Raw genomic sequence first — 12,011 nt, 5'->3', positions numbered from 1 at the left:
GAAATTCTTTATCTCTTTGATTGCTCAATAAGGGGGGAAAACATGTCCTTTACATCAGTGATGTATCAGAGCAACATTCAGTTAAATAACACTCAAAACGTCAGACTTTTTGTATTAAAACTGTATTTACATAAAGAACAGGGAAGCATTAGACCAAACCCAGGGGTTTTAGCTCTCTCGGTGAACACAATATATTCAAACAAATGTCAAAAACTCTGGAATACATTTACAGTGCCATCGTAGACAAAGATGCATTTACAGACGTCCTCCACAGATTCTGTATATACAAGTGAAAACCCTTTTTAAAAACCTATGAAATAACTTGAAATATTGAGTCAAAGTGAACAGGTTATCCAGAGCTACAGGGACTTTTTTTTAAACTGTTGATGCAAAATACAATGAATCCTCCATCAACAGGCAGCTGTAACATAAATGTGTCATGCTGAGTACCTCCACAAAAAACAACATGTTCACCTTTCTTTCACAAGCTGGCACTTTCACATCATTTAAAAGTAAGACAACAAATTAATGGTATTCACATTATTCTGCTCAATCCTCACACAGTTGTGGTTACTTTTTCACACTATACCCCCTACCATTTCTTAATTATCTGATATATTTCCAACAGGATTTTTCTAAGGGAATAACATCTCAAGCTAGACATTTCTATACATGTCCGATATATTTCTTAAAAACAATTGTCTGACTGTTGACACACGTTTCTCTGTCCAGAAAAAGGCATTCAAACATTTTAGTATTAATTATTTTGATGGGAAGACAGAATTGAAATTGTATGAATAAATCCCCAGAAACAACTTGAGCATCTGCCACTGAGTGAGTTTCACAATCAGTTGTCATCTGACAATGTAGTCCTTTTTCTCGACCAAGCAAACCATAAATAATCTTAACTGTCCTTAAAAAGGTGAGCCACAATCATCAACGTTATTGATGTTAAGAATGACAATACTTTATTATATGGCTTTTAGAGCAACAAAGAAGACTTTAATTATTGTATTTTTCTATTAAAAAAATACTAAAATACTCAACATCCTTTTAGGAAATAGTATTTTAACAAAAGATCTATTTATATTTTCGTTGTTGGATTGGACTTTGCGTAACACATGAACCTAGAGGGGAATGGTGGAAAATACCAGCAGCAAAGCACCATTTTCATATTTTTCTATATAAAGAAAACAATGCCAAGGACTGACTGATGGACTCTTAATGAAATACCTAGCTATACATGTGAATGGTGTTCGTTGTAGAGGTTCATTCTGATTTGGTTGGTTGTTCCCTCGTCTCATGCTCAGGGAGCTGCTCACTTTCTTTCAGGCTCTCAGAGTTACACACTGACTCTGATGCACAGGAAGACGATACAGCGGGCAGCAACAAGTGTCCTTCAGAGGAACCTTCAACCACACTGATTTCTGTGGAAGCTTTTTCGCCATCACCTGCTGGTACAATCGGCTCTGGTCTATCCACAGTGGCAACCACTTTCAAGTCCATTTCCTTTGGTGTTAAAACAGGCACCGTCGTCAAGAGATAGAACGTTTTTGCTGGCTGCCTCAAAAAGAGATGGCTGCAGGAAAGGAAGAGGACATCATTTTAAAAGCATCCTTTAGATTTACATGCAGCAATATGCTATCTTCACTTTTTAAGCAAAACACACTGCTAACAAAACTTATGAAACAGCGGTAGTGAAAATGTGTTAGCAAGCACTCTATCATTATTAAAACCAAAGAGGTTACAATGATGTAAAGGGCTGTAATCAACACATATTTCCATTATCGTTTAATCTGTCAAAGCACAGGTGATGTCTTTAAGGGTCTTTTTTTGACAGTCCAAAACCCAAAGATATCCACCTTAAGACACATTATTAAACTGAGAAAAGCAGGAAATGTACATTTTTTGAGAGGCTAAAAACAGCATATTTTATTTTATACATTTTTGCTTTAAAAAAAAAAATCTTAAACAATTATAGTAATAGTTGGTGAATATATTCTTCTGTTTATTGACTTTGGAACATCTTTTTGTTGTTGAAGAAATGTGTCTTTATACCAATAATGGACTGGCTATTAGTCCAACAAGCACCACTGCCTGCAGGAAATATTGTTTCAAATTAAACAATTTATTGGCTGTATAAAAACAAGTTTTTTAATCACAGATAAAAAGCAGAAGAGTTTCATACGGTTAGTGAAAAGACAGGGAGCAATGTTGTAAAACAAAGCACTTCTAGTTCTGGACTTTCCCTTCAATCAGACCACACAACATGTGATTTACAGACCAGATTTGTAGCAAAAGCAGAAGAAAAACATGCAATTTTATTCCAGCGGGTTTTAGATTTTAGTAAATGTTAATTGGTCTTCAACATTTGTTGTGTTATGATTTATAGATTAGAGATAATCGAACGACAAGATGTAAAGTGGGTAGTAGTTTCTACTCACACTCGACCTTTGGCTTTGATATCTGCTGGGTTAAAAACAAAGGACAACCTTTCAAGAAACGTGTCACACACGAGCCATGAGTCAGGCGTTATAGGTGGAAAGAAAACGTACCCTTTTCCTGAATGACTTTGCATATGTGATTTGGTCTGTCAGTTAAATGTCTGGTCATCAGGTCACCGCCTGTTGCGTCCACGAGGAGGTCGCAGTTCAGACAGACCAGGGTTATTCTGGGGAATAAACAAACCGTATGTGATGTTTAATTTCAAACAGAAAACACTCTGTATTTAATGTTGAATGCAGTACAGACTTTATGAAGCGTACTTACTTTGAAGCCGATGAAGCCTTCTTGTGATTCATTTTCAAGAATCTGTTTTTGGTTATGGTACTATGAAATCTAACAAAGAGGAAAGACAAATATGTTAAACGATTAATCAGATAAAAACACTGTGTTAAACATAAGGTAAGGTTTTTCTCTCACCTTATCATATGATTCCCAATGGCGACTTTGCAACTCGTCCGATATTTGCACGCACCGCAATTTGAAATCATTGGGAAATGAGAAAAGAAGTGGTCCACTTGTGTGTTGCACTCGATGCACGTGAATTGTCCTCCATCGACTCTGAAATGTGGGCATTAAAAAAAAAGAGAGAACAAAACACAAATATATTCAAGCATGGACGAGACAGACAATTACTAGAATAGCTGTTAGGATGTCACAGTTGGTTTATTGAAGCAGATGAACAAATCAATTTACTTTGTTATTTATGAGAGGTCTGCAGGTTCTCTAAATTCTTCAGCTACATATTTTATCTTGTGATCTTATGGGTCATTATGTGACTTAAGATGGCATATTGTTTTTGATTACTGAGCGCAATTAGCCAAATATTCCACTCATTAGTTTAAGGAAAAGGAATAATCGCTATACTCTATATTATTTTTAGCCAGCCTAATGATAACAGTCAGGAAAATTAATTAAAAATGTCATTAGCTCCTTTGTGTATTCCTATGCTTTAATAACACCTATTAATCCCTGTCATGAATGACCAGGAGGTGGGGCCCTAAATTAGTGTTCTTAATCTTAATGATTAAGATGGACATGCTAAGGATTACAATTTTATTGGGAAGGGATTGTAGTGCTAAAACGTTCTCATAATGTTTAAATTGTTGCTAATATAGGTGTGTCATAATAAAATAATTAAAAAGTTGATATCATGTTAAAGGTACACACATTATAAGACCCTGTCTCTAACTCCCTGCACTCTTATTTTGAGAGAAATATATCTGACAAAAGACACTATACACAAAAAATAGATTTAACCGATAGCATTTTTATCATTATTGAGATTATATTTATTTAAATTCTCAATTGAGATAAAAATCAATATCATAAATGATTTAAGCCACGCTAATCATGCGGTCAATATAAATGTTTTTCAGTCTGTTGAAGCAAAGAATCCTGTTAAAGATGTCGTTCTTGCTGTCATGTCTCTGCCTGCTGTGTGTGAAGTTCACCTGATGTTCCTGAGCGACAGATTGTGTTTGTTGGACTGGAGATCTTTCTTCTTGCTCGTCTTGGCTTTTCCTGCAGAGACGTTTGACTTGGACTTGGATCCACTGACAGGAGGCTTGGTTTTTTGGTTGAAACTTTCTGGGGTGATAACAAGGCTGGATGGATCAGTGGAGCTGTTCAGCGTTGGAGCCTTTCCTGTGAGGGACGCTCGGATGGTCACCTGGAAGAAAAACACAATGCACATTCAAATTCAATTGTATAATTTTAAGAATAGTAAACAGATCTTAAATACATGTTGTAGGGTCACACCTTGGTTCCTGGAGGAAGACCTTCCAGAGCTTTGGGTTTTTTAAAGGTTTTGTGGACGTTATTCTTGTGATCCAGTTTCTCCCTGTGTGTGAGGAAATTCAGTCTGCATTTTCCACAGCGATGGATCTTTTTTCTCTGAAAAATAAAGAAAGTAAAGAAAAACATGATTAAGCGGTGCGACTACAGGCTAATTGCTGAGATTTTTCATTTGGAATCACTTGAAGAATATTGGGAGTAAGAAATTAACTTCTTTGTTATTAATAGAGTAGAAATGAATTTAGTTTGGTTCCAACTCTTCCATATTCATTGCTCCTCTAGGTGAAGAGACACAGGTTTTCCTGCCTTTTATTTATTACGTTACGGTGTAAGGCAGACAACCAAATCAATCCAACCTAGGAGATGAAGCCAATACAAACCAAGAGCGACTTCCAACTCCTGCAAAAATACTTTTACAATCTTAAGAATCTTTGAACTATTCATATCTTAAACTGCACTGTAACTTTTATCAATGTATTTTTTCTTTTAATGTTTCTTTTATTATCTTTTCTTTTTAATGACTGATTTTAAATGCCATTTTCTTAATGTCATTTATTTTTTGTAAAGCACTTTGAATTGCCTTGTGTTGAAAAGTGCTATATAAATAAACTTGCCTCGCCTTAAGAATTCGCAAAAAACACATTGCTGTCTCAGCTATAACTCAAAATCTGTATTTCAAAATGATACTTTGGATAGGCTTTACACATTTCTCAACAGAGTACATTAAAGGAGTGTCTCACCTGATGTTTCATGTAGTGTTGCATGTATAGAGGACCACTTCTAAGAACTTTGAGACAGAAAGGACAGAGCAGGTCTTTGGTGTTATCATGGACACTTCGGAAATGTGTCTCCACTTCTGAGAAGAAAGACGACCTGTAATCGCAGACCTGTGAAGGAGTAAAGCATAGTGTGAATATCAGTGAATACTCTAACATTCAACTTAAAATCACATCCCGGTAATAAAGTGACATACGTTGCAGATGTAAGGCATTTCCCCGGGCTTGTGGTTGTCCTTCATGTGTTCCAGGAGAACCTGCTCCGACTCAAACGCCAGCTCACATATCTTGCAATTTGCTAGAAAAAATTAAAGGAAAGAAAAAGAACATTACAAATGGCTACATTTGAGCAGATTGATCAGATTAAGCTGTATATATATTTATGTCATACTGGAGGATTCGATGGAGCTGTGAGCGCTCTCGATGTGGCACTGCAGCTGGAACGGAGTCATGTACTGCCGGTAGCAATGCTGGCAGGTGGTGTAGCTTTCCCAGCTCTCACTGTTCTGCTTCTCCAGCTCCAAGTGGTGCTTCATGTGGTTCATGAACCTGAGAGACAGGGTAAACACACATTGAATATTAAAGGTCCCCTATTATACTGTTTTTCATCAATATATTATAAGTTTCAGTTATATACAAAGATGTCTCTTTAGTGTTTGGCTCGAAATACCAAACAGATCATGCATTGTAGCATCCCATAATCCCCTCTGTTTCAAAAGTGCTGATTCTCTGTCTGTTACTTTAGATGAAAATAAGGAGCCCCTCCCCACGCCCCTCTGAGAGATATTTGGTTTAAAAAGAACACTATGGTGCGCTAGGAGGAGATTCAGGTGATAAGTGGGGGGAGTGGGGTGGGGGGTTACCTTGGTTGGTGATTGGCTAATGGTTACACAAGAAACATCGGTATGACATCATAAAGTGGCCAAAATCTGATCAGCTCATTTTCAGAGAGGTTTTTATATAAATGGATCAGGACAAAAAGAGAGAGAATCTTTTTTCCTGAAACTTTCAGAATCTCTTTACACAGAGGGGACACATGTTGATGTATAAAAGACATGACAACGTGGATTTTGCATAACACCACACCTTTGAAACCACATTTTAAGAAGCAACCCGTAAATGATCAGCCTGCTTGTCCCTGTAGTTATTTTCATCAATATGTTATGATATCAGATGCAAACACCTTCCCTGTAAATGTGAAAATTCATCAAATTCAATAGCGGTTTACTTTACAGGAAAAATGTGTCTTTTTTTAAAAACTTATATATTATTTGTCAATTTAATAAAAAAGAATGTACATTGGCCTCTCTCAATTCGCAATAGCCATTTAGTCAATGTAAAGGAATATTTTAGTCTGATGCTTTGCTGACCTGAGAAACTTCACATGAGTTTCTGTGTGGATGAGGGGGTTTCACTGCCCGCTCAGACAGAGTTTCTTTGTCTGTTCATCGGTAATCGATTAGGGGAAAAGGCGGGCTGTTTAGACCCCTCCTTTAAAAGATATATAGAGATGTTTCTGTCTTTTGTGTTTAGAGTTAATTTTGGCAGCTTGCATTGAACAGTGCGAGTTGCTTTGTTAATCCTCCGGCCGTTTGTCTCTCAATAAATATCAGTGTATTGACAGGCGAATCCAGTTTCCCTCATTTCATGATTGGCTCAACATTGCTGCAAAGAAGTTTTTACTTCACAGTCAATATTTATTTTTTCCTACAAATTAATACGCTAGTTGCAGCTTTAAAATAACAATTGCTCTTCATTCAACCAATTGTGACATTATCCCACACATACAACAACAACAACCACTTAATCAACAAATGCAGGAGATTTGCATCGATTTAATGTATATTGTTAAATTAGGTCCTTTTAAAACAAAACCATTAATATTCATGCCCCGTTTATCTGCAGTTCCAAGTCCCAGAGGCTTTAAAGAAATATGACATACTCTTTTTCACCTCACTTTACAAGCATGTTTAATGGCCGTTATAATTTCAGCAATTACACAAAGACTTCAGTTTGGCCTAATGATGTAGCGCTCCCCTCCTCAGCTCCCTGCCACTGCTGCCCTGTCGAGGCGAGGCCCATTTCTCAGCCTGCAGATTCTGCTGCCTCAGCTCCCCTAATAGAGACTTTTATGTGGATGAACTATGACCTCAGCTTTGAGAGTGTGGTTGCAGTACAAATGTGGTTGTCCATTAAAAGCGGCTTACAGAGGCTTTTTTTCCAATGTTCTGAAGCAAAGTTATTTAATCAACGAGGCAGTTCCTACACACCTAAACTAGCAGTCATTTTTCATCTTTAGGCCCATGGGGGAAAACGCTCTGATACTGTCATCCATCTGAGAGGAGAAGTGCAGCGAAGATGTCCAGATTTCATTATGGGCTCAAGACAAATCTCTTTTCACCAAGTTCTTTAAAACTTAAGTCCCAATCTGCTTCTGAGAGCATATCAACTACTGAATGTAGTTATTGAAAAGAGGGTGAAAACTAAACTCACATCAGTAGTTCAGCTGTGTTACACAAAAATACACAAAAAACAACATTAAATCATACAAATCCACCTGTATCACCACAACAACGCAGTGATTGATCTTTCAGTGATGCATTAAACCATAAACAACAAACATACAATGCTGCATTACGCCCTTGCTGATTATTTAGCACAGACAAACCAAAACATATTTATTTATGGAATATTACGCTGTTATTTTACTGAAAGAAAGAAAAGGAACATGATCATACCTGATATTGTTCTTGAGAACTTTTGAACAGCTCTGGCACTTGAAAGTGGTGTTGGGTTTCTGCGCATCCTTCTTCATCATATTTCCGTCAGATCTACCGTAGTAGAAATCGGAAACCAGCATGATGCGCTTGTTTGCACCGATGTGCACGGCTGATTCGGCTGAAGCTTCTAACACTGCACAGCAGCTCTGAAATAACAATGTGTTTCACATGAATACGACAGCTTTGGGGTCTGATTTGTATTTAAAAACACTTCAATGAGTCATCCAACGTTTTACTTAATAATACTACTGATGTCTAAATGTTTGTTATGTTAACAACAACAAAAAACTGAAATGAGGGTGGGAAAATAGACTAGGCAAAAACAAATAAAAGTGTGATGTAATTATTGGTAAATAACAAAAAATCACGTTGAGGGGATTTTGTTTATCAATCACATCCAATCTTTGAGTCAAGTTAGAAAAATAAACCACTAGGAAACATAAATAGTTGTAATAATAAGAAACATTTTGCTTTTCTAACATTCAATTTTAACCTGGGGTCATAATCAATCTGTATAATAAGCCGTTCATCGTTTTTTCAGTGGATACTTTACTAACACATTCTCATTGACTCATTGACATGGTTCCACAAGATTTTTACTCACCAGCAGGTGAAACGTCAGGGCCTCCTGTGAGAGGAATTCTTCTCGACACTTTGGGCACTGTTTCTTTAATACCCCATTTTTCACTGACCCTACAAAAAACAATTTACATGTCATTCCTGAATCTAATAACCCCCACAAAGAACAGAAAAACGTAAAGGGTGTGTCTACAGTAATGACATTACAAATCTGTATAGAAACTTACCCAATTCAAACTTGGCTTTTTTGGGTACGCTGTCTTTTTGCTGTGGTGGTAGCACTCGCTTGACTAAAATTTGATCTGTAAGCAATCCTAAAACAAATACATTAACATTTTAGTTATTGTCAGCTGATTGATCTGCAAGTATGATAAAGCATGGTTATTTGGTACATCAGAAGAAGAAATACCTCTGTTACTGTCATTGTAAAGGGCATTTGCTGCCACAGAAAAGGTCTTTAGAGGTTGTGGGTTGGACCAGTTGAGTTGCAGCTGTTGAGGCTGTGCAGAGTAAACAGCAGGACTCTGAACGTTGGATAAAGTCACAACGTTGTTGCTGATTTGTTGCACCTGAGGTCTGTGGACAGCACCGGGCATTACGGTGGCGGTGGTGATCTGCTGGAAAAGATGCTGCTGACCAGCTGGAAGACAAAACAGACGAACTCTCCTGATACGCTCGGTATCGCCAGCTTAAATATAGAAATGCCTTTAATGAGGCGTTACTATTACAGTCTCAGAATAAAATCACTGGTCATTAGGGGAAGACAAGTTACTCCTGAGTTGTATATTTCACTTTGTATTTACCTGGTACTATTGTAAATGAGGTCCCAGGAGGGTACTGGCTCCCAAGAGAGGCAATAAAGTCACTGCTGTTTGCTAGATGCGGAGAAGTGACAATAAAGCCCTGAAACAAAAAACAAAACAAATCCCCACTTAACAGGTGTTTTTGCTTATTGGATCGAATTCGCAAATATTATTTTAATACCAACAATACCTGGTTATTGACGATAAGAGGCTGCGGGGTCAATGTTGTCAGATTGGGTGCTGTAGTATTCACGGCATTTCCAGCCACACTCAACGGCAGCATTATGGGGGAGGGGCCACTGGCCGGCAGAGGAGCAGGAGGCTTGACTTCCTGTTTCCCTGCACGGTTACTCTGAGGAGGTGGAGGGTTGGGTCTACCCTCCTTCTGGTTATTAGCTGCAATAACAAACAAAAGAGCCAAAATAAGTAAATAATAAAATTGGATGCAAGTAATGCTTCACATAAATATGTTAAAAATGTTCTATGACATACAGAGCACTCCAACGAAGATGGGCTCATCATCATCATCGTCTATCAAGTGAACTTCAGGAGCTTGTTTCTGCCACGGCTCCAGCTCCTCCTCCACACACTCCATAAAAAGTTCAGACATTGTGGAGCTGTAAGAGGAAAAAAACGACATATTTAGTCAACTTGAGCTATACTATATATTATCTAACGTTTTGACAAATAAGGCAAACCAATGACCCAATATATTTTACAGGCAGCTTTGATTCAGGGGCATTTTAAGTCAAAACTTGGGTACAAATATTGGGATAACTATTTGATATACTTGTAGCATATGATACATATAAAGATACAAACAATACCTAAAAAACATTTTTTTTTAAAGGCCCTTAGGAACAAATAAAACCACTAGTTTTACAAAGCCATTAAGTTAGCATTGATGTTCACAAATTGAATTGAATTTGGTTAAGATGGTGCCAAAAACAGCCTGGGTGCAGCTGAACGCTTTATAACAAGATGGAAAAACCTGGTAATAATTCTCAAATGTTATGGGATCTATACATTTATTAATATGAGAGGCACAGTCTTCTTCAACATTTAATTATTTTTTAAGCAAATGGCAGGGGGACGATACATTTTTTGATTGTCACACCTGGAAAAAGCTCAGGTGCGAGTAATAAAATTAAAAATGTCTGATTTAAATAAAGCTGCTTTTACCTACTATGACGGATCATAATGTCTGCAGTAGAAAGTAAACCCTTTAGTCTTGGGCAGACACCTTTACTGAATACATTTGCAAAAGTCAATATGACACGGGCAGCAATATGAATTGTGGTTATTCTGACTAGATCATAATAAGAGCTTATTTTTTAACAAAACGTTCTAAATGCTTTTCAATATGAAATGAAATATTGTTTTAGACATTGCTGTATAAACAAATACACTATAAAAACAAACGCTTTTATTACTTCTTTATCATTATTTGTTTCAGTTTGACAGGTAAAACAACAGCTTTTTTTTTGTCAAATAAAGTACAATTTGATTAAATAAAACCAAGAACGGTAACATATGCTGGTTTATTTTTTAACTAACATTATTCTCCTTACAACAAAATCCTAAATGTATTATACGATTTGTTTTAATTAATTAGAAACGTCAATAATATCCTGCTTCAAACGTCTGAACAGTCACAGCATAAAGCTTTTTTTAGCATAAATAAAAGTGATGTTAGCGGAGCTGGCTCAGATTGAACTGCTCTGTTGTTGTTAGCGTCTTTTCTTTACAGCAGCTAGGTAGCTAATGCTAACTAGCTAACGTGTATGATTTCCACTGCTCCTGGTGATCCTGCTGCAGTCTGCGATGGGGTTGATTAATTATGCCTTGTTTAAGTAATGATGTGCAGGACTTCATCACACATCATCTTAAATTGATCCTATCCTAGCATTGAGTTGTCGATCAACTCACCAAACATTAGCTAGCTAGGATCCGTTAGCATGCTCACATTGACTGGGATGTCGGGACAAAGACCGCCCTCAGAGTTTGTGTTTCAGCCTACCTCTCTCACCCTGGCCTCTGGCTCTCAGCGCAGACCCGGGTCTAGATACAAGCTTCAGCGCCAGCCGTGGGTCTGAGGGGGATATGTGTATCAGACACTGCGGGTTTACTGGACATCACACAGAGGGGAAGGGACAAGTATCGCCTCTCCAAAGACACCGGAAATGCTCGGACTGTGTGGACCAATCAGATTGCCGGCCGCCTTTCTCCTCATCACTTCCTCTGTGTCAGCCTATACAGTATGTTGTAATGTATATGTACTAGTGGTGTAAAGTGACTAAGTAGTTTATACTTTTTTAAAGTAAAATCTATTTTAGTAGGGAGCATGGTCAGGATGAAGACAGAGAACCAGTTAGAGAACCTGTCTCATCTCCTTCACAGACTCCCCTGACTCCATGTGGTGAACATGCTGCCAGACTTTGCTTTGATGTGCCACTAGATTAGGGTGACCAGACGTCCCCCATTTTATTATCCCCGTTTGAAACTGTCCCCGTTTTTTAATATGCGTTAAAAACACATAAAGGCGCATTTGGCGCTTTCACACTGCGGTACTTTTCCCACAAAGGTTCATGTGAATTTAGTTCATGTGAACTCTTTAGTTCGCATGAACTAAATACAGATCGCGTTCACACTGGAATAAATCCCTGGGGGTGGATTAGGCAAATGAAGCCGCTGACGTCACTTGTTCTTCTTCTGCTTTGGGTTTACTGGCAGGCCGCAAACCACTTCACGGCGTATACTGCCGCCCAAAGTCC

The 12,011-nt window shown here is 37.8% G+C and overlaps 1 protein-coding gene across 5 annotated transcripts; it reads right to left on the bottom strand.

Moving 5' to 3' along the window:
* Nucleotides 1-106: 106 nt before the first annotated feature.
* Nucleotides 107-11,435, bottom strand: znf280d (zinc finger protein 280D). 5 transcript variants are annotated; one of them, XM_034197037.1, is made up of 18 exons: nt 11,167-11,435; nt 9,730-9,854; nt 9,428-9,633; nt 9,238-9,337; nt 8,844-9,074; nt 8,662-8,748; nt 8,460-8,548; nt 7,814-8,001; nt 5,467-5,624; nt 5,273-5,373; nt 5,040-5,186; nt 4,264-4,398; nt 3,957-4,174; nt 2,923-3,063; nt 2,770-2,838; nt 2,556-2,671; nt 2,445-2,469; nt 107-1,579 (listed from the first exon to the last, which is right to left on the bottom strand). In XM_034197037.1, exons 2-18 carry the CDS (start codon nt 9,845-9,847, stop codon nt 1,270-1,272), a joined length of 2,439 nt encoding a protein of 812 aa, XP_034052928.1. In that variant the 5' UTR covers nt 9,848-9,854; nt 11,167-11,435; the 3' UTR covers nt 107-1,269. The 5 variants fall into 5 exon arrangements, with proteins under 5 accessions (XP_034052928.1, XP_034052929.1, XP_034052927.1 ...); XM_034197038.1 differs by having other exon boundaries at nt 11,204-11,434; XM_034197036.1 differs by having other exon boundaries at nt 11,258-11,434.
* Between the last annotated feature and the right edge of the window lie 576 nt (nt 11,436-12,011).

This window comes from Gymnodraco acuticeps, unplaced genomic scaffold, assembly GCF_902827175.1.
Source record: "Gymnodraco acuticeps unplaced genomic scaffold, fGymAcu1.1, whole genome shotgun sequence".
In the NCBI taxonomy this organism is placed as follows: Eukaryota; Metazoa; Chordata; class Actinopteri; order Perciformes; family Bathydraconidae; genus Gymnodraco; species Gymnodraco acuticeps.
The sequence above is the reverse complement of the archived record's forward strand: the minus strand, read 5'-3'. Positions and strand labels throughout refer to the sequence as shown.

Excerpts from the sequence above, each read along its gene's own strand:
- znf280d (XM_034197037.1), bottom strand. The coding sequence starts at position 9,847 with ATGTCTGAACTTTTTATGGAGTGTGTGGAGGAGGAGCTGGAGCCGTGG. Across the intron at positions 8,749-8,843 it reads TTACAATGACAGTAACAGAG|GATTGCTTACAGATCAAATT; the intron begins GTATTTCTTCTT and ends TATTTGTTTTAG. Across the intron at positions 5,374-5,466 it reads CAGCTCCATCGAATCCTCCA|CAAATTGCAAGATATGTGAG; the intron begins GTATGACATAAA and ends AATTTTTTCTAG.